General features: G+C 41.7%; 1 protein-coding gene across 1 annotated transcript in view; it reads left to right on the forward strand.

Annotated features, from left to right (window-relative positions):
• The window catches only part of LRBA (LPS responsive beige-like anchor protein), a 1,257,537-nt gene that overhangs the window by 1,185,435 nt on the left and 52,139 nt on the right, over positions 1 to 19,963 (forward strand). The window contains 1 exon segment of the mRNA XM_030191657.1: positions 4,310 to 4,465. Coding sequence (XP_030047517.1) covers positions 4,310 to 4,465 — 156 coding nt within the window.

A 19,963-nucleotide genomic window follows, 5' to 3' on the forward strand; every position in this document is an offset into this window, starting at 1 on the left:
TTTAATGATGGTGTTGTGCCAACAGGGACTTTCAAAGCTGAATAGCAGATTTAAAATAAACCACCTTACTGGAAGGAAAAGAAATTATTTTTAGCATAACACTCCTGTAAAACTGTCACTGTGTTTTTCACAGCAGTAATCCAATAGCCTTGTTAGGATAAACTGTATCACTGAGGCATTAATCCACTGGAATGCCTTTTAAAACTGTGCATCTCCTACTGTTTAAATGGCTTTGGAATAGGGACAGCACAGTGGTAGTGAAGAAATCTGCGTATTTCATTCATAGAAATACCCGATGTGGCCATGTTTCGCCCAAAGGCTGTGTCAGGGATAAAACTATGGTACAAACACTTAAGCAAATTAAAATTATGAAAATCAAAATATAATGATAAAATACTTATTACAGCATGTAAATTATACATAACATATGGATAAAAATCAAAATACTAAAACATGAATATAAGGTATTAGATAAAATATGCAGTCTGAAAATTTTCTTGCCTTTGTGTGGCTGAAAGTTTGTGTATTCTGCAAAAGGTATTCTTTTATTCGCAATAAGAGGTGTTCAAGTTCTGGTAAGTACCTCCGCATTAACTGTAAGCGACGTCATTGCCGTTCCCTGCATCATTCTGCAGAAATTAGCATGTACCATCAAGTTGCCATACTAATTCCCACATTAAGGAGGAAATTCTGTAAGTGGGTACCGCCTTTTAGCACCCCGATGCCGCATGGGGAAAACCTGTTCTATATCAACACCTTGGCACCCAGATGTCATTATAGAATACTAGCGCAATCCGGTAATGGGGCGACTAAAATATAGGCACCTGCAGTTACACCAGCCATAGCCCAAGTGTAACTGCAGTCATCTAAATGCAGCAAGGGCATGCGTAACTTAAAGTATTCTATAAGTGGCAACTCCGACCATGCCCCTCCAACGCTCTGCCCATGTGAATGCTCCCTTTGCATTTACACGCTATGCCACTTAGGTGCATCTTTACAGAATAGCACTTAACTGTTAGCTGTCATTTACACATGTAAGTGTACACTTAACCGCAAGCGTTAGGTATTCTGTACATTCACTTATGCAAGTGATGCTGAAATGTGGGCGCTCGGTTATAGAATTACCTGCTCACTGCTTTGTACACTTTAGTAAAGGAGTAAGTGGCAGTAATAGGATTCAGATTTACGTCAGTTGATTTTACTGCTGTCTGCTTAAAGCGCTTGCTTCAATTCTCAACTCTCTGTAATATGTTATGGTTCAGTATTTAGGGCTGTACCGAATATTCAAATTTGATTCTTTTCAGTCCCAAATAGTGCCCCAAATACTTATTAATATTCAGCCAAATTGTGATTTAAATTCAAATACAAATAATCTGGGGCTCTACTGTGCTAAATCCTATTGAAATAAACACTTGATCTCTGATTTCACATTGCTTCTTTTATTGTTTATGTTAAACCTCAGTGCCCATTATTTGTATTCGTATTCAGCCAAATAATAATTTTCATTATTTGTATTCAGCTAAATAATAATTTTCATTCATATTTGGCCGAATAGTAAATTCCTTAGCGGCACAGCAGATGAATCCAGAGATTTGTGGGTTATGACCATCTACCAGCAGGTAGAGAGGGAGAGCTAAACTGAATTGGCTTATAGGACTGGATGCTCTTTGGTCAGCCAGTATTCTCTGCCTCCAGCAGGCAGATGGATGGTCTCTGACAAGCTCCTGGTCTCATCTGTTGGCAGCTCCTGTTCTGGGTGTCTCAGTTCAGTGGAGCCACAAGGTGCATGGCTGAGCGGTGTCACCTTTAGGAGTTACACCTGGAGGTACCATGTCCCTCCCCCACCGTTCTACCCTCTCTTGTTCTTCTCCATTCTCCTTCCTCAATGCAGTGAACCATAGATCACTTTAAAAGAAATGAAAAGGGAGTCAGATCTTTGTGCATTCGGCTTTCAGCCCACAATTGGCTTCAGGAGAGATTCTGGTGCTCCAAGTATCAGGGCTGTTGAAGGACAGGGTAGCTGTGTGACTCCGGAAGCTGTAAGAGACAGGCAGGACTCCTGACAGCGCCCCGGAGTGAGTGTTCAGTTTTCTTTGTTTTGCTGTGCAGCTCTCCGCGTTCCGATTTCCAGATCATTTATATCTTAAAAAGTACTGGTCCCAGTACTGATCCCTGTGGCACTCCACTATTCACTCTCTTCCATTGAGAAAAGTGGCCATTTAACCCAACCCTCGGTTTTCTGTCCAATAATTCTTAATCTACAGAAGGACATTGCCCCTTATCCCATGACTCTTTAATTTTCTCAGGAATCTCTCATGAGGTGCTTTGTCAAAAGCTTTCTGAAAATCTAGATACACTACATCAACCAGCTCACCTTTATTGGCATGTTTATTCATGCCTTCAAAGAAATGAAGCAAATTGGTGAGTCAAGACCTCCCTTGGCTGAATCCATGCTCTGTCCCATTAAACCATGTTTGTCTACATGTTCCATAATTGTATTCTTTATAATAGTTTCCACTATTTTGCCCGGCACTGAAGTCAAGCTTACCAGTCTGTAATTTCCCAAATCACCCCTGGAATGATTTTTAAAAATCGGCGTTACATTGGCCACCCTTCAGTCTTCAAGTACTATGGACAATTTTAACAACAGGTTACAGATCACTAGCAGCAGGTTAGCAATTTCATGTTTTGAGTTCTTTCAGTACTATGGGGTGTGTACCATCCGGTCCAGGTGATTTATCATTGTTTATCTTGTCAATTTGGCTCAGTACTTCTTCCAAGTTCACCGAGATTTCTTTCAGTTCCTCCGCATTGTCACCGCTGTAAGCCATTTCTGCTGTAGTTAGATCTCGTACATCTTCTTCCATAAAGAATGCAGCAAAAAAATTCATTCAGTTTCTCCGCTATGGCCTTGTCCTCCCTGAGTGCTCCTTTTGCTCCTTCCTGATCTAACAGTCCCACAGATTCCCTCGCAAGCTTCCTGCTTCTGATATACCTGAAAAATTGTTACTATCAGTTTTCGTCTCTAGCTTCACCTGCTGGTAAATGTTCAGATCCCACACATCTCTGGATTCATCTGCTGCACCTAAAGGAAAGAAAAATATCAGGTAAGACATAATTTTTCAATATGCTATTCGGTACATTTCTAAATATTATCTTGTGACTTGTTGCCTACATCAGTTAGAAATGCTGTGTACATTCACTTCAGATGACAAGGAAAGGAAAACAGAAGAACAATCCTCCATAAAGAGGACGAAAAAGACACAGTGGAGGCGACCAAAAGAGGAAAAAAAAACACCAAAGTGCACAAGTCTTCTTTATTCTGAATATTCAATTGACTCGACATGAGCCATGTTTCGGCTTATTGCCCTACAATAGGAGTCTGCTGGCCAGTTCTTCCTCACAATCGCATTCCTTTGAGGCTTCTCGGACTTACACTTCCAAACATTTGCTCTTTTGGTTGACTGTGCTGTTTCTTTGTCATTTTGATGTATCTACACCATAGCATGTTGCATTGGGATGTATTAATGATATGATATTGCCATGATATTGCCATCTCTACTGGGTAGTCGAGCAGTAGACATGGTCCTCCAGATTCTGTATAGATTGCCCAAATTTGGGCATGGATCCCAGGTCTGTATGTAAAGTAGTCAATTAGGCACGAAGAATCAATTATTGGAGTTAAGCACTTAATTGGCAGTAATTATGAGTTACACACGGGTCTTCCCTGCGCGCTATTCTATAACGTGTGCCTAAATTTCATAGCGCAGAACTCCAAAACAGGCGTGGCCATGAGAGAGGCATGGGCAGGTCAAATGTGCTTCCAGAAATTAGGCACATTGTTATAGAATACCTGGATTTGTATGCCTGCCATTAGCTGGGCCAGCATTTACACCAGCCTTTGGCAGGTATATGCGCTGATGCCCAAAATTAGACACGAGAAGCGTACCAAGTTTAGTATTCTGTAAAGAGCGCTCTGCACAGAGCACCCTTTACAGAATACTATCTTAGACTCCATTATGATCCATGCTAATTTTGGACACCATTTACTGAATCCTGGCCCTATGCTTGCTCACACTACCTTTATCTTGTGGCAATATATTGATGCTTGAATCTGTCTTTTAAGGTTTGATTGTTGCAGTATGAATAAGAATATGTGCAAACTCTGCATTTTTTTTTTAGAGCTGGATTTTTAGTTTTCTATAATGCATAATTCTAACATGTTGCATTTGATCAGCTTGCCATTTTAGAAACATATGACCCATCCAGTCTGCCTATTTTGTTTGTTTGTTTTTTCTTTCTCCTTTAGCCAGCAGTACAGGTATGCACAGGAGGCAAATCACTGACCTATTAGACCAAAGCATTCAGGTCCATTCACAATGTTTTGTGATCACTGCCGACAATCGCTTCATCCTGGTTTGTGGCTTTTGGGATAAAAGCTTCCGGGTCTATTCTACCGACTCAGGTAATGATGATCTTCAATGATGGATGGTATGGTAGGAGAGGGTCTCGAGAGTGGATGAACCTTCCATAGAATTTAAAGGCTTTTTGTAAAATTCTGAATTACTGTCTATATATTTTGTTACAGCTTGGGTATTAGACCAGAAAGAGAAACATTCAAAGGCAATGATGTGCTTGAGTTTTCAAGATCATCTATCGCATCTGATCTTAAAATCTTATATATAGCATCATGTATGAGTAATTCTTATGTAAATGCCATAAAAATTACCTCAGCCTAAAAAAAAATACAGTTTTCTTCAGGCCACAATAAGTACAGGAACCTCTCAATGTGATTACTTACTTTTTATAGAAGTGTAAAGGGTAGAGTCATGGATTTGATATACCACCTTTCTGTGGTTTACATATATTGTATGCAGGTACTTTCTCCGTCCCTAGTGGGCTCACAATTTTTCAGTTTTGTGCCTGGGGCAATGGAGGGTTAAGTGACTTGCCCAGGGTGGCAAGTAGCTGCAGTAAGAATTGAACCCAGTTCCAGCACATTTAGGAGGCATTTTAGAACAGTTGTATGGCATATATGCATACATAAAAGTTCCAGCACATTTAGGAGGCATTTTAGAACAGTTGTATGGCATATATGCATACATAAAAGACATGCACATGTGAATGCCAATTTTACAAAGCTGCTATTTGCATGTGAATATGCCATGGGATGCACAGATTCAAAGGGGATATGGCTTGGGCAATCTAAAACTATTAACCCCCAAATTCTATATAGTGCATAAATTTGGGTGCACACCCAATTTGCATGCACGCACTCAAAATTGCGAATGCAAATTTGGGCACATGCCCAGTTTGTGTGCACAATTTAATTGAAGCCAATTAGTGCCAATAATTGGACGCCAACAATCAGTTATTGCTATTAATTGGCAACCATTTGAATTTACATACACATCTTCCTAGTTGGTATTCTATAAAGGCATGTATGTAAATTTTTCTGTGCCGATCCAAAAAGGGGGCTTGGCCATGGGAGGGACATAGGTGGGTCAGGGGCATTCCTAGAATTTTTTCACAGTGTTATAGAGTACAGTAGATCCGCGCTTAATTTAGGCGCAAGGGTTTACACCAGGTTTCAGTTTGTTTAAATCCTTGTGCTCAAAATTGGGTGCAGATCTCAGCACCAAGTGCTATTCGGCGCCCAACTTGAAGCACTGTTTATAGAATAGCAACTTATTTTGGGGGGGGACGCCATTTACTGAATTTAGCCCTAAATATGTATTTCAGTTTTGCACAGGAATACGTATATATATATTTAAAAATTTTTCCATAATTTTTTTTAACTTCCTCCAAGGTATTTATTCCAGCTGGGCCTTTCTAGGCATGATTGAGGGGGGCAATTGTACTTAAGGTTGTGGGCCCTTTTACTAAAGCTTAGCTTGCGCTGTGCCACATAGCCCATAGGTGTAAAATAGGATCTTTAGTTAAAATTGGACTTTAAGAGCTTGGCTCCTTAATCGGTGTCTGTTGTATGTATAATTCTGTGAAATATGGCACTTATATGTGTTAGCACTGTCACTTAACGTGTAGTTTGCAGAACTGTCACTTGTCTTTGTAGGAGCCTGTGCTTCCACATACAAGCTGCCAAGTGATGCCGCTCTTTTTTTTGTTTGTTTTTTTAATGTGTTGACTTGTAATGTGGCTGTTCCTGCTATATACCAACAACTACTGCACATCATTTTAAATATTTTTTTTAAAAGGCTTCATGTTCAGCTGGCCTTTCATAAAACAGACAAAGAATTGGGGCTTTTCCAACTTAACACATTGCCCCTCCCCACCCCCTTTACAAAGCCGCACAGCAATGCCGACACAGCCCATTCACTTTGAATGAGCAGTATCTGCATTGCCGCACCGGCAGCTGCTAATGCAGGTTTGTAAAAGGGGGACGTTAGCTTCTTACCCTAACACCCGCTGTAAAATGGGTCGTTTAATGTTCTTTCCCAAATTTGTGTTTGTATCCTGCGCAGGGCCTCGTTATGGAGCGGATGCATCTCCTTGTGGCAGTTCCCTCGCTGTCCTCACTTTTCCCACTACCATACCTGCCAAAATAAAGCATATAGTTCAGTACTGAAAATCGGACTGTCAAAAGAAAGTGTAACTGACTAATGGTTTTGTGCAAGGCAGGAGCGCTTGTTAAGATATATCATAGCAGCAGCAGCCTAAGGGACAAACTAAGCTCCACTTTTTAGTACCATAGGAGAAGTAATCTATTGAACTTGTGCAATCCTTGTACATCAGGAAAATTAATTGTTTCTGGAATGGTTACCAAACATATCAGTCTGCTGTCACACCTTTCTGCTGAAGGTTAAGCAACAGTTTAGAAGTGCCGCAATGTCCCTGTGAAAGAATATCTGTTACTTGTCATGTGCTGGAAGGTAGGATTTTTGGACCAGCAAATACATTACAATTAATGAGGATCATCTGCATGTTTCAAAATATTATTTAAAATATGGAAATTTAGTATAGTTTCTGGTAAAGAACTAAACTAGTTATAAAGATGCAGAAGTTTATGATGGGCTACATTGTATAATGCATTAAAAACATTCAAGTACATAAGCACATAAGCATTGCTGTTCTGGGACAGACCAGTGGCCCTTCAAGCCTAGTATCCTGTTTCTTACAATGGCCAATCTAGGTCCCAGGAATAAGCAGTGGATTTTCCCCAAGTTCATTTTAACAACGGTTTATAGACGTTGCTTCCAGGAACTTGTCCAAACCTAATTTCAACATTCTGTAAAATTCCTCACGTGCGTAAATATCTACCTGGAGATAACCAGCACACAGCATTTTGTTTTCTTTTAATCAAAATAATGACATATCAGTTTCAATAATAAATAAATAAAAAGCAACTGAAAATAAATCACTGATAACTATTTCAAGCAAGAGACCAAATATCAATTTAGCCCACATTACAGGATAGAGAAAAGGCATATTAATAAAGGGACCCTTTTACTAAGATACAGTAAGTGCTAGCATGTGCTTACTGCAGTTTAAAATAGCTTACCTGCGGTAAGTTCCAAATTGGCATGTGCTAACCGCACACTAAAAATTAGTTTTTTAACATTTTTTTCTTGGAAGGAGGCATGTCTGGGCCAGAGAGTGGGCATTCCTGCATTAATCAGTTAGCATGGCTACATTATTGTGTGCTAACTGGTTAGCACAGGATTACCACATAAGCCCTTACCACTTACAAAATAGATGTCAGTAAGTGCTCGTGCAGTAATCTTTTTAATGACTGCGCGATGATGGCAACATTAGCACGTGTGAACTAATAACATATATCTCAGGGTACAAGTCTCTACTTTAAAGAATAACTTCTTAGTATAAACAAGGGAGACGAGTTGTGTAAGCCCACTACTCAGGAGTGGATTTATTCTTGGAGGAAAAAGTCTCAAGAAGCACCTTTTCCGCTATATAGGCAGAGAGAGGGCTAGGACTGCTTCATCACTGGCAAAAAACCTCCTGGTGTCAAAGCACTTGTCTTTTAGTAATAATAATTATGAACAATGGAACCGGGATCTTAAACCTCAACCCCCTGCTGAATTATTCAGTACCTTTCCACAAGAGTACTTATCTTAAGTCTGGGGTCTCCTATTAGTGTTCATCCATATTTAAGTTCCCGGTTCCATTGTTCATCATTATTATTACTAAAAGACAAATGCTTTGACACCAGGAGGTTTTTTGCCAGTGATGAAGCAGTCCTAGCCCTTTCTCTGCCTATATAGCGGAAAAGGTGCTTCTTGAGGCTTTTTCCTCCGAGAATAAATCCACTCCTGAGTAGTGGGCTTACACAACTTGTCTCCCTTGTTTATACTAAGAACATTAGCACATGGCCATTAATTCATAAAATGGAAAATCGAAACTGCTGAAAAAATTCAAAATATACAAAAGAATGTTGACTCTTTGCAGGAATTTAAGTTATCTGTGATTAATCCCAGGAAGGTTGGGGAAATTTAACAAATGCAAATTTAATCTTCTATTAAAGTTTTCAATCTGTTCCACTCTTTTTCGAATGTCAGTATTGTCTTTACTCTTTGACATGTTTAAAAGATACTTAAATGAAGTATTAAAAATTCCTCTTGATGCAATTCCGCCTATAAATAAATTATACTATATTTCTAATCCCAAGGGAGTGGAAGGGAAAAAACAAGAATCTCAAGAAGTCAATTTGGATTTAAACAATATTTCAGCCATACTAGAACAAACATTGGACGAAAGTACTGAAAGATCCACTTTGATTGTGTCACTAATTTTTGAACAGGATTTAAATAATATAATGAGGCTCTATTTCAAGAATTTAAAAACCTGTTTCGGTGGAATTAAGGTTCAGATCTTCCCTGATGTAACGAAATCAACCCAACATAGAAGAAAAGCCTTTCTAGCATTGAAATCAAGAACATCTGATGTAGGAGGGACTTTCTTCTTAGCATTTCCCTGTAAATGTATTGTTAAATTGGGTCAGGTTAAATATACCTTTCATTCACCTGAACATCTAAAATTATTTCTTGATTCAAAACAGCAGTAATATTATAATAATGTGGGAAATGTTACGCCACTGTTTTCTTTTTGTTAGAATTATTTGTGATAATCTTCTCTAAGTTTTACCGACCCTCCACATTAACGTGGTCAAAGGAAGCAAAATTTATATGTTAATAGTTAAAGGAATGTGAAAAGATAATGATTGTATAAATGTATGTTTATGTTTATTTCCTTAAATCCTCTTGAATAACATGGCAGTATTTCAATAACAAGTATATGCTTGTACTGTTTAAAAATTAATAAACAAATTTAAACATAAAATGGAAAATCGGCCATTTTACCACAGCTTATTAAAAGGACCCCAAACAAACCAAAACTGTAAAACAAAAAGCAACTAGGAGAAAATCCATTAATTAACTTGGGTAAAATACAAAAGTTCCCTTATTCCCAACCTCCTTTATCTATAAGAAATCTAGCCAGATGTTCAGGGTCCTCAAAAATGTAGCAGCTACTCTTAAAAGAAATTAAGCATTTGGACAGAAACTGTAAATAACAACAACAAAAAGTGGCTGCAGTCATCAGCACTCATCCTTTCATTTCAAGAAACATTTTCCTCTGGTAGCAAGGGCTACATTTGGGAGCGCCTGATCTTTATGACCAAAACGTTTTTTAAATCCTTTTTCCTGAAGAAAGATTTTAACACCCGCACTTTTATCTTTTTCTTTAATGAATGGCCTTCTCATTAAAAACATGTTAAGAGGTTTCTAGAAGCCTGTCAAATCAGGGCTGTGTGGAGATAGAATCTTACCCTTTCACTCACCCATAGCACAAATCTTTTCAGAAACATAATAGCAGTACCAGTATTTTTAGGATTTGCAGTTTTCAAGAACTTCCTTAGTAATGCACCAATAAGATTTCTGCAGATAGTCTTATTAACTGAGAAATTAAATAAATGTATTTCACCCTCAGGCTATTTCTAATGCCTTCATCTTTTGATGAAAAAAAACCCAAAAAGTAGTGTGATCAACATGACACTTCCAAGACACCGTGGAGGCGAGTAAGAGATAATCAAACTTTATTTTTAAAAAAACTGAAAAGACTCGACACCGAGCTGCCTGGTTCTGGAGTCTGTTTGTTCTATAAGCCAATGGATGGGGCAGCTTAAGCGAGTAAGCCAAATCAAGCCTTTAAAAATACTATTGATTAATGAATGCACCAAGCATAAGCTTTAAAGTGACAATAGAGACTGTGAGAAGAGTCAATCTCAGTAGTGCTGAACAAAAAATGCTGAGGATCTAGTTTCTCCACTTTTGTTGGTTCATCTTTTGATGGGAATGAGCAGGACCGCCGAGAGACTGGGCCCGGGGCAAGGCTGCCCCCTACACCCCCCCTTCCACCCGCCACCGGGCCTGGCCCCCTGCATTGAAATCACAGCACCTCTCACCTCCATGTGAAAGCGCTGCAGGCAGCAGCAAATCGCCTCCCTTCGGGCCTCCTTCCCTCCCTGTGTCTCACCCTCGCGGAAGTTACATGGAGCTGGCACAGGACACAGGCAGCAGCGGAATCACCAGAGCAGCTGTAGTGTGCAGCGGTGACCACTAGACCACCAGGGCAGCTGTAGTGTGCGGTGGCAGCAGCGGGCAAGGGTAACCGGACAGAGCCTCTGGGCCCCCTGGAGCCTCTGGGTCCTTGGGCACTGCCCGGTTGCCCGAATGGTCAGTCCACCCCATCTGTCTCTACTTGTTCTTGGTTTTCTCTCTGACCTCGCGTTCCTTCTTTTAAGGATTCTCGTCCAGCCTCCCTGCCATGTCACCATCATTTTTCTTTCTTCCATTTATATTTGTCTCTCCATGGTTTCTCTCTATAGCTTCTCTCATCTCACTTTCTTTTAGTCTTACTCCCTCCACCTCTTTTCACCCTTTTCTCACCTTCATGTTTCTTCTCTGCACCATGACCCTCCCCTTTCTCTGTTACTCTCTCTTGCCCAATCCTATACTGCTACTCTCCATCTCTTTCAGCTCCTCTTCTGTCTGCAGCTTGTGTCTCCTCTGCCTGCTCTTCTTCCTTTCTCCCAGATCATGTTGTCTCCTGCCAGCAACCTTCGCCACACAGCTCATGTTCCCTCTGAGTTCCTCTGACCCTCATAGCCTGTGTCTACTCTGACCCATAGCTCCACTATCAGTCCCTGGCCCCATCTTCTATTTTCCCCGTGTAAATCTTAAAAAAAAAAAAAAAAGGAAAAGATCTGTACTTGAAAAAACCAAACATGAAAACAGCGAGACTCTCCCTATGGATATTGAAACTTCCTGGCAATGCTCTGGCTCTGCCCCAAAGGGACCACTCCTTCTGTCCCACAGCTGCATGCTACAGCAGCAGCTCACTTTTATGGTTGATCACTTGCTTTCCTGAGGATCAGTCCCCACACAATTTTCATCACCAGGAAATGTAGCTCCAGGGTTGAGATCCTCTTCAGAATCCTCTGCCCCAGTATTTTTTCTGAATTACAAAAGTGACCCTTGGATCAACTATCCTTTAGGCATTTATCTCAGTGTTTTCAATAGAAATCAAACTAACACGGCTACCACACCTCTCAGTGTTTTATAATGTTCCAGAATTTGCAATACAAGCAGCCCTTCCCCCAGTGCTTTACCACCAAGTTTTGTATTAGTCCACATAGCTTCCAAAGTTAATGAAGGCTGTTCTTGAATATCCAGCCTTAGAGGCACTAATGACCTTAAAAACCTGCAGGCCCAATTTGATATTCAGACCAAGTCCATCATGGGAATTATATACCTGCTGCTAGATTGTAAACAAACCTACCTATAAAACTGTGAAGGTTATGTTTGTTTATCTTTAATCTTTATTAAGATATATATATATATATATATATATATACACACACTGTATATATATATATATATATATATATATATATATATATATATATATATACTAACTCAAGGTCGCTTCCAAAGTTACACCATAATCCAGACCATGCATTATCAAATTGCATACAACATTAAAACAATGGACAAAACTCTACCAATTTCAATTCAGAATTCTTCAGCTGCAACTCTCTGCCATTTCTTTCTATGAAATGGGGGGGGGGGGGGTTAGGGGCATTGTGTATTTAGACACTTCAGGAGTTGCATTTTAGCAGGTGAAATACATTAAGAAACTAAGCTGCCAAAGGAATTTAGCTCAAGTCTTGAACTTCAGACTGGAGTCCTTTGAAACCCAGAAATGCAAAAGAATTACTAAAGCAGTCAAATGTGGGGAAATAAGCACAAGTTTTGTATTAGCGATTGCACTGGAGAACCTTCTAAAAGTTATTCTGTGCTTACAGAAACTACAGGATGTTATAATAGTGCTGGCAACAGCTGACCTCTCAACAGCTAATGTGTAGAATTCTACTACATAAATCGTGGCTTTTTTTAAAACAGAGTTATCCTCCTGGCAGATAAACTTTTCTTCATAACAGCAGAACACACTTTGGTTTTTAAAGCTCATATGTTTCTAAATATGTTGTCAAACACGGGATGTTAAGGTTCCAAAAGGACTGATTGAAAACACACAGGCTCAACAGTGGTACCAGTGCAACGCTGTTCATATAAGATGAGGGCAATTGTTTATTCCTGATGTCTGTTCATTGTCTCATTTGTATATTATATTTATTGTATTTATTTATTTGTTGCATTTGTATCCTACATTTTCCCTCCTTTTTGCAGGCTCAGTGTGGCTTACATGGTACCGTAATCGGCGTTAACCAATTTCGGTATGAACCAATACAAGTTGCGATTAATATCAAGGTGATATTGTGGTAGAGTGAGATACATGTATGGTAAAGACAATTGGGGAGAACTTAGAGAGGGAAAGGAAGAGTTAGGATATGTCCGTTACGATCTTTGGTTAAGTTGTGTCGCAGATGTCCAGGTTTTTTATGTTGGGTCGGTGGGGTATGTCCTTCTGAACAGTTCTGTTTTTAGTGCTTTCCGGAAATTCATGTGGTCGAGTGTGGTAGTGCGTTCCACAATTGTGCGCTCAGGTAGGAAAAGCTGAAAGCATAGGTGGATTTGTATTTGAGTCCTTTGCTGCTTGGGAAATGGAGGTTTAGGTATGATCGTGCTGATTTTTTGGTGTTTCTGAGTGGTAGGTCGATGAGGTCTGTCATGTATCCCGGTGCCTCGCCATAGATGATTTTGTGAACTGTCGTGCAGATTTTTAATGCGATACGTTCCTTAATTGGAAGCCAGTGCAGTTTTTCTCGGAGTGGTTTAGCACTGTCAAAACATGTTTTTCCATATATAAGACGTGCTGCTGTGTTTTGGGCGGTTTGAAGTTTCTTTATGATTTGTTCTTTGCATCCCGCATAGATTCCGTTACAATAGTCTGTGTTGCTTAGTACCATTGATTGTACAAGGTTGCAAAATATTTTCCTCAGGAAGAATGGTTTCACACGTTTTAGTTTCCACATTGAGAAACATTTTCTTTATGGTGAGTTTAGCTTGGGACTCTAGTTGGAGGGTTCGGTCGATTGTTACTCCGAGAATTTTCAGGCTGTCTGAAATAGGGAGGGTGTATCCTGGGGTGTTAATGTTTGTGGGTTTGTATGCATTGTATTGGGATGAGATGATGAGACAACGTGTTTTTTTCTGTGTTGAATTTTAGTTGGAATGCGTTTGCCAATCAGTTCATGATGTTTAAACTGAGCTTGATTTTATTGGTGATTTCTGCTAAATCATGTTTGTAGGGGATGTATAGTGTGATGTCATCAGCGTAAATGAATGGATTAAGGCCATGTGTAGATAAGGCTTTGGCTAGTGGGACTATCATGAGGTTGAAAAGGATCGGTGATATCTGTTTGTCACGTGCGTTGTGAATTTAGGTTATCATGTTAGGTCCAAATATATTTATTCCATATTAAGACCAAAGTTGTTTTGGGGTTTCACATGGCAAGATTTCATTGACTGAGTCTGTTTAGTATAGAGCTTATAAACACATCAAGCACCAAGTGCACAATCAAACCGATAGAAAACAGTATTATCTACTACTGTATATGTGAGTGGGAGGTGTGTATGTGTATAACGCATGCATACACCCTTAAATACGTTTTCTGAAAGAATACCCTTTTGGCTTTCATTACCACTTTTACCTCAATATTAAAACTCACTGGCAGTCATTTGGTCTTCTTTCATTCTTTATTAATGCATGAAATTTATTTTAAGCTTTATTTTGTATAGAATATTGAGGTAGAAATTGAGACGTCCAAGCCGGGACATACACAAACTTTCTCAAGTGTTGTAAAGGAACGTACTCGTGTAATTTTTCATTTTATCGGTTGAGCAGGGTTACCATCTGTAGACGGGCTGGGTATAACTGTTCCTATGATATTAGTCATAAGGAAATAGTGAGTAAAAATGGATGAAGCCAGTACTGAGTGCCTCCTTTCACACAATTTACAGTTCTTGAGACAGATAGGTACTACTCCATTCTGGCAGATTTTAGGTCAGTATTGCAAACATTGGTTTTATGAGGTAGTGATTATTGCAGTTTGTTGTATCTTGGGTTGCCATAGTCTGTTTTATAGACACTCTAGATGATTCCAAATTCTGCTATGCACATTCTGATGAAGCTGAATAGGCAGGCAAGAATTTTGTTACCAGTGCTGTCCCTGTTCGGCCTGGGGAACTGGAACAATGGCCCTGAATGACAGCAAGGAATGCCAGCAAGATGGCCTGATTCTCAACAATTTGCTCTTATCGGGCCTTGAGGCTGTGAAATGGCGGCTGTGCTCCATGTGTGATTAGACACAGGCTGCTCCTCACATCCAGTTGGCCCCAACAAAATGGTGCCCATTCCTATGCTGTCCTGCATCAAACTGCATTCCGGCCATGTCAGAGAGCCCGAAGACCCCGGCATGTTTGGATGCTGCAGCAAATCTGAAGATGTGCTGGTGCCGCCAACGTTTTTTTCTTCGTCCAGCGGGATTCCTGGCTTGCATGGACTGCAGTGCCCCAACATCGACCGGTGGGCCCCACAACAGGAACACCACTTAACTACCTCTGTGGTAGTGGCCATTCACCCCGACTGTTACAAGCTAAGCACAATGTGTCCCAAGTGATGAATCTCCATCAAGCAGAACTTGCAGCCTTCCAAGCGGTTCTGAGTCAAACTTTAGTGGACTTACCATTTCTGGATGCACCTCCAAGCTCACAGTCTCCATAAGTCTTACCACTGATGAGAGAGGCTCAGAACTGATACTCTTGTCCCATGCTCTCCAGGAAACTGGAGAGGTGAAGGAAAGGAAAAAGTAAATTCAGGGGGCACCAGAGGCAGGGATCTGAAGACCTCCAGATACGACTGCAGTCTCAAGCCACCCGCAAAGCTCACCTGGGGACCAGTTTACCAACTGGACCAGGAGCAAATCACTCAGAACCAGAGGCCAAAAAGTGTGTCCATCCACCTGCTAGAGATAGAGAACTTTAACTGAGCTGAGTCATATTTCTCTTGGCATCCAGTCCAGCTCCTCAGTATTTTCTATCTCCACCTGCTGGTTGATGGACTCGACTATCCCACAGGTACTGGAATAGTGGGAAGCTGTTCAGGAGCAGGCTTAAATATTAACGCATAAAGTTTGTGTACATACATAAAAATCATGACTCTCTGAACATACCTATTGTAAAAATACACTTGGCTTGCACATCGTGTACTTTTAGACGTGACTTTAAGAGGACTTTTTATATGACTTCCAGTGGAGCTGTCATCCAAGATGGCCACAGTTTGCTGAGCTCCTAGGTCTCCCTCCGGGATTTGCCTCCCTACTCCCATACCAGCGACCAGCACCAAGGCGCTACCTCTCTTCACTTTCCAGCAGACCCCATGGAGCTAATGTGCTAATCTGGAAAGCAGCGGGCCACCGACAGAGCAAGGACAGCATTGGTATACATCAGGCCTGCTCTCCATGCTCAAAGGCTCTGACCCCCTGAATTGGCACCCATGTGGGAACCACACCAGGGAGATTGTGGGTGGTGTTTTGACAGCCTTCGGGGAAGGCCCCTGGTAACTGGCGGTGCCTGTTTTAGCTGCCTCTTTGAAGGTGGGGATCCATTGAGAGGGCTGTGGAATTCAGTACTACCTGGAGATTAGGAGATCAGCATTTGAAGGTCTATGAGGCCAGTAAGGGAACTCCTTCAAGTAGCATTCCCTGTTAAGCTGCCCCAGAAGAGAGGCTCTGCACCCCCCTCTTTTCTTGTATTTAATTGGGGGTGGGTTAATTCTATTTTATTTATTTATTTTTCCTTGTTTGTGCCTGCAAACATTGGCCTTCATTTGCCCCCTCAGTGGCTTTGCACAGTGGTCTGGATGAGCCATGAGAACTAGACTGCATTTGGTGGACAGCGTTTTTTTGATATGCTGCTTTTGACTATCTGAGCTCGCCTCATCTTCTTTTTTCTAGAATTGGTGTGGGTGACTTCCTGTTCGTGGGTTGGATCCTCTCCAGGACTATCTATAGCATCCAAACTCCCACATAAGGATCGAGACAAAACTCGCACCCAGGATACTAAGATGGTTGATGGGTTCTTCATAGCGTGTATTTTTCTTCTTATCAACTATCTTAAATGAGGAATCCTACTCTTTCTCAATGTATTGAATGTGGACACTCTAGGGGGGGTGATTTAGGCCATAATACTATTAATTCGGTCCTATTGGGCCACTATTCGCTGTTTGTCCTCTATAACTGGTCAGATGATTGCTTGACTGGGATAGGGCATTAGCTATACAGGAGAGGGGGGCACCAAATCATTCAGAAATCTCAGGTGATAGCTTTGAAGCGTATTCTTAGACATTGGTTGCAAACTGAGTCACCTTCATATTGGGAATGGAGAAGTGGGTTGCATGGGGTATTCTTAAACATAGAAAGCACTTTGTCGGTTTGGGATCCCTATCTCTGTTCTTTTTCTCCGAGAGCAAGGAGTTTCATTGTGAACATTTTGAGTGGACCCTCCAGATAGCAGTAATCTCAGACCTGGGTTTGGATTGCTTTCTGAAGAATTATTGTTGATTGGGTGGAGTTGGAATAGGGGTAGGGCATGGAATATGCATCCAGGGGATGGGGATATAGAGATGAGAAGGAGGGATTTCACTTACTGTATAATAGTGGGTGCTATAGGGAGCATTGGTTTTTCTGGTTTCTGACATTTAAGGGGGATCGGTAGTAGGGAAGTGGGGGGGGGGAGGGGAGGAGAGGTGGGATTTTGAGATTCTGAGGTACTTTATGCTTCTCTTGCTTTATCTGGGTTTCAGCCCACCTTGTATTTACTGGAGTTTTTATTGGGGGGGGGGGGGGGGGGAGGTTGTTTTTTTTTTTTAAATTTTGCTGGTTATGATACTTTACTGTTAAACGTGTTCCACTGTTAATCAGTGAGGGGGGGAGAAGTACTATTCTCACCATTTCTTATAAATTATATCTTACATTGCTCAGTTTGGGGTTGAGGGTTCTTGATATTCTTTTTCTTTGACATATTGAGTGGGGGGTTGGGGTGGAATTTTTGGACTGTATTATGTCATAGGTGTTCTGGAGGGCTATAAGCAGTGGTGTGCTGGTAAATTTTTAACAATAGGCTCTCTCCCCGGTCCACCTTGGCGCCCCCCCCCCCCCCCCCCCGTCCACCTCGGCGCCCACCCACCCACCTCTGCGCCCCCCCCCCCCAAATTGCAGAGCTGGCCATAGCCGGGGGGAGGGGGCAATGCATTACTCTCTCCAGGAAAAAAAATTAAATGATCCCAGGTTCCAATCTAATTCATGTTTAATATGGGATAAAATGCCATAAATAAGTAAATAAATATAAACTTTTAACGTTCAGCACCTGATTCTCAAAGTGGACATATTCCAAACACTATAATGAAAATAAAATTATTTTTTTCTACCTTTGTTGTCTGGTGACTTTGTTTCTGTGATCATGCTGGTCCAGTATCTGATTCTGCTGCTCTCTATCTGTTCCCTTGACTCCGTTTCCAGGGCTTCCTTTCCATTTATTTCTTTTCTTTCCTCCTTTCTTCTTCATTTCTGATCCTCCGCAGACTTGACAGTCCAGTGGATCTAGCTTCTTCCTATTTTCTCCATCCATGTGCAGTTTCTCTCCTCCATTTCTTTTTCCCTCATCTAATCTCCTTCCTCTATCTTCCCTCCATGTCCAGCATTTCTTCTCTCTCCCTTCCCTCCCCTCCATCCATGTCCAGAATTTCTCTTGCTCTCCCCTCCATCCATGTCCTGAAACTCTCCTCTCTCCCCTGCCCCCCTCTCCCCATCCATGCCCAGCAAATCTCTCCCCTGCCCCCCTCTCCCCATCCATGCCCAGCAAGTCTCTCCCCTGCCCCCCTCTCCCCATCCATGCCCAGCAAGTCTCTCCCCTGCCCCCTCTCCCCATCCATGCCCAGCAAATCTCTCCCCTGCCCCCCTCTCCCCATCCATACCCAGTGATTCTCCTCCCTCCCCTGCCCTTCCCTCCCGCTCCCAAACATGTCCAGCGAACGATGTCCTTCGCCCCCACCCTTCCCTCCCACTCCCATCTGTCTTTTTTAATTACCTCCGTCGAAACCGCTATTTAAAGCCCTGCTGCGTGCAGGCCGTCTCTCCAGGATTCCCCTGCTTGCTTTGGTGATGTTCGTGCCCTTAGTCCCGCCTTCGCGGAAATAGGAAATGACGTCAGAATGACGTCAGAAGGTGGGACTAAGGGCGCGAACGTCACCAAAGCAAGCAGGGGAATCCTGGAGAGACGGCCTGCACGCAGCAGGGCTTTAAATAGCGGTTTCGACGGAGGTAATTTAAAAAGTCAGATGGGAGCAGGAGGGGAGGGTGGGGGCGAAGGACATCGTTAGACATGCCTCGGAGCGGCAGGGGAGGTAAGCATGGCCTGTGATGGCGCCCTCCTGCCATGCTTACCTCCCCCAATGGAGCCGGCTCGCCCCCAACAACAACCGGCTCGCAAGAGCTGTCAAAATTTAACAAGCGGCTCTTGCGAGCCGGACAGAGCCGGCTCCAGCACACCACTGGCTATAAGAGTCAAAGCCCTTCAGTATTCTTGTTTGGATTGTATGAGGTGTTCTTTTGAAGGGGGAGGGATTACAAGCTGAAAATATTGAATGATCTCTGTTTCTTGTTATAATGTACAATTTGTTCATTAAAAATTCTTTAACACTAAGAGGACTTTTACATGCATAAAAAGCATTTTACACACACAAACAGTTTATAAAATTACCCTCTTATTGGCTAGCCTACTGCTCTGGAACTCCTAGGGTTATGGTTGGAATTGAAGTCTGTTGAACTTTGGAACCCATTGCATAGTAACATAGTAGATGACGGCAGAAAAAGACCTGCACGGTCCATCCAGTCCGCCCAACAGGATAAACTCACATGTGCTACTTTTTGTGTATCTTATCTTGATTTGTACCTGTCCTTTTCAGGGCACAGACCGTATAAGTCTGCCCAGCACTATCCCCGCCTCCCAACCACCAGTCCCGCCTCCCACCACCGGCTCTGGCACAGACCGTTTAAGTCTGCCCAGCACCATCCCCGCCTCCCGCCACCGGCTCTGCCACCCAATCTCGGCTAAGCTCCTTAGGATCCATTCCTTCTGAACATTGAAAGCAGTTGTTTATTTATGATACTTATATCCTGCTTACAACTAAGCCGGTAACAAAAAAAAAAAAAAAACATACATTGGCGAGGCATTTGGACGTCTTGATCTCTGACGGATTGAATTGTGTCACTTTGAGACATAATGAAAGGCATTTTTTGCTGATGTTTTTGGCTGTCGTCTTTTGTGAGAACTTGCATAAGGTGGGTTCATGGTAAGGGATGAATGTTATGTCATCTAGTTAGCTTGTTTTTATGGATTTTCATTATCTTATTCATTTGTGATATTTTCTAGATTGTAAATGTGTAATGGAAAAATATTTTTCAGGTAGA

The sequence above is a fragment of the Microcaecilia unicolor genome, chromosome 2 (genome assembly GCF_901765095.1).
Source record: "Microcaecilia unicolor chromosome 2, aMicUni1.1, whole genome shotgun sequence".
Classification (NCBI taxonomy): domain Eukaryota; kingdom Metazoa; phylum Chordata; class Amphibia; order Gymnophiona; family Siphonopidae; genus Microcaecilia; species Microcaecilia unicolor.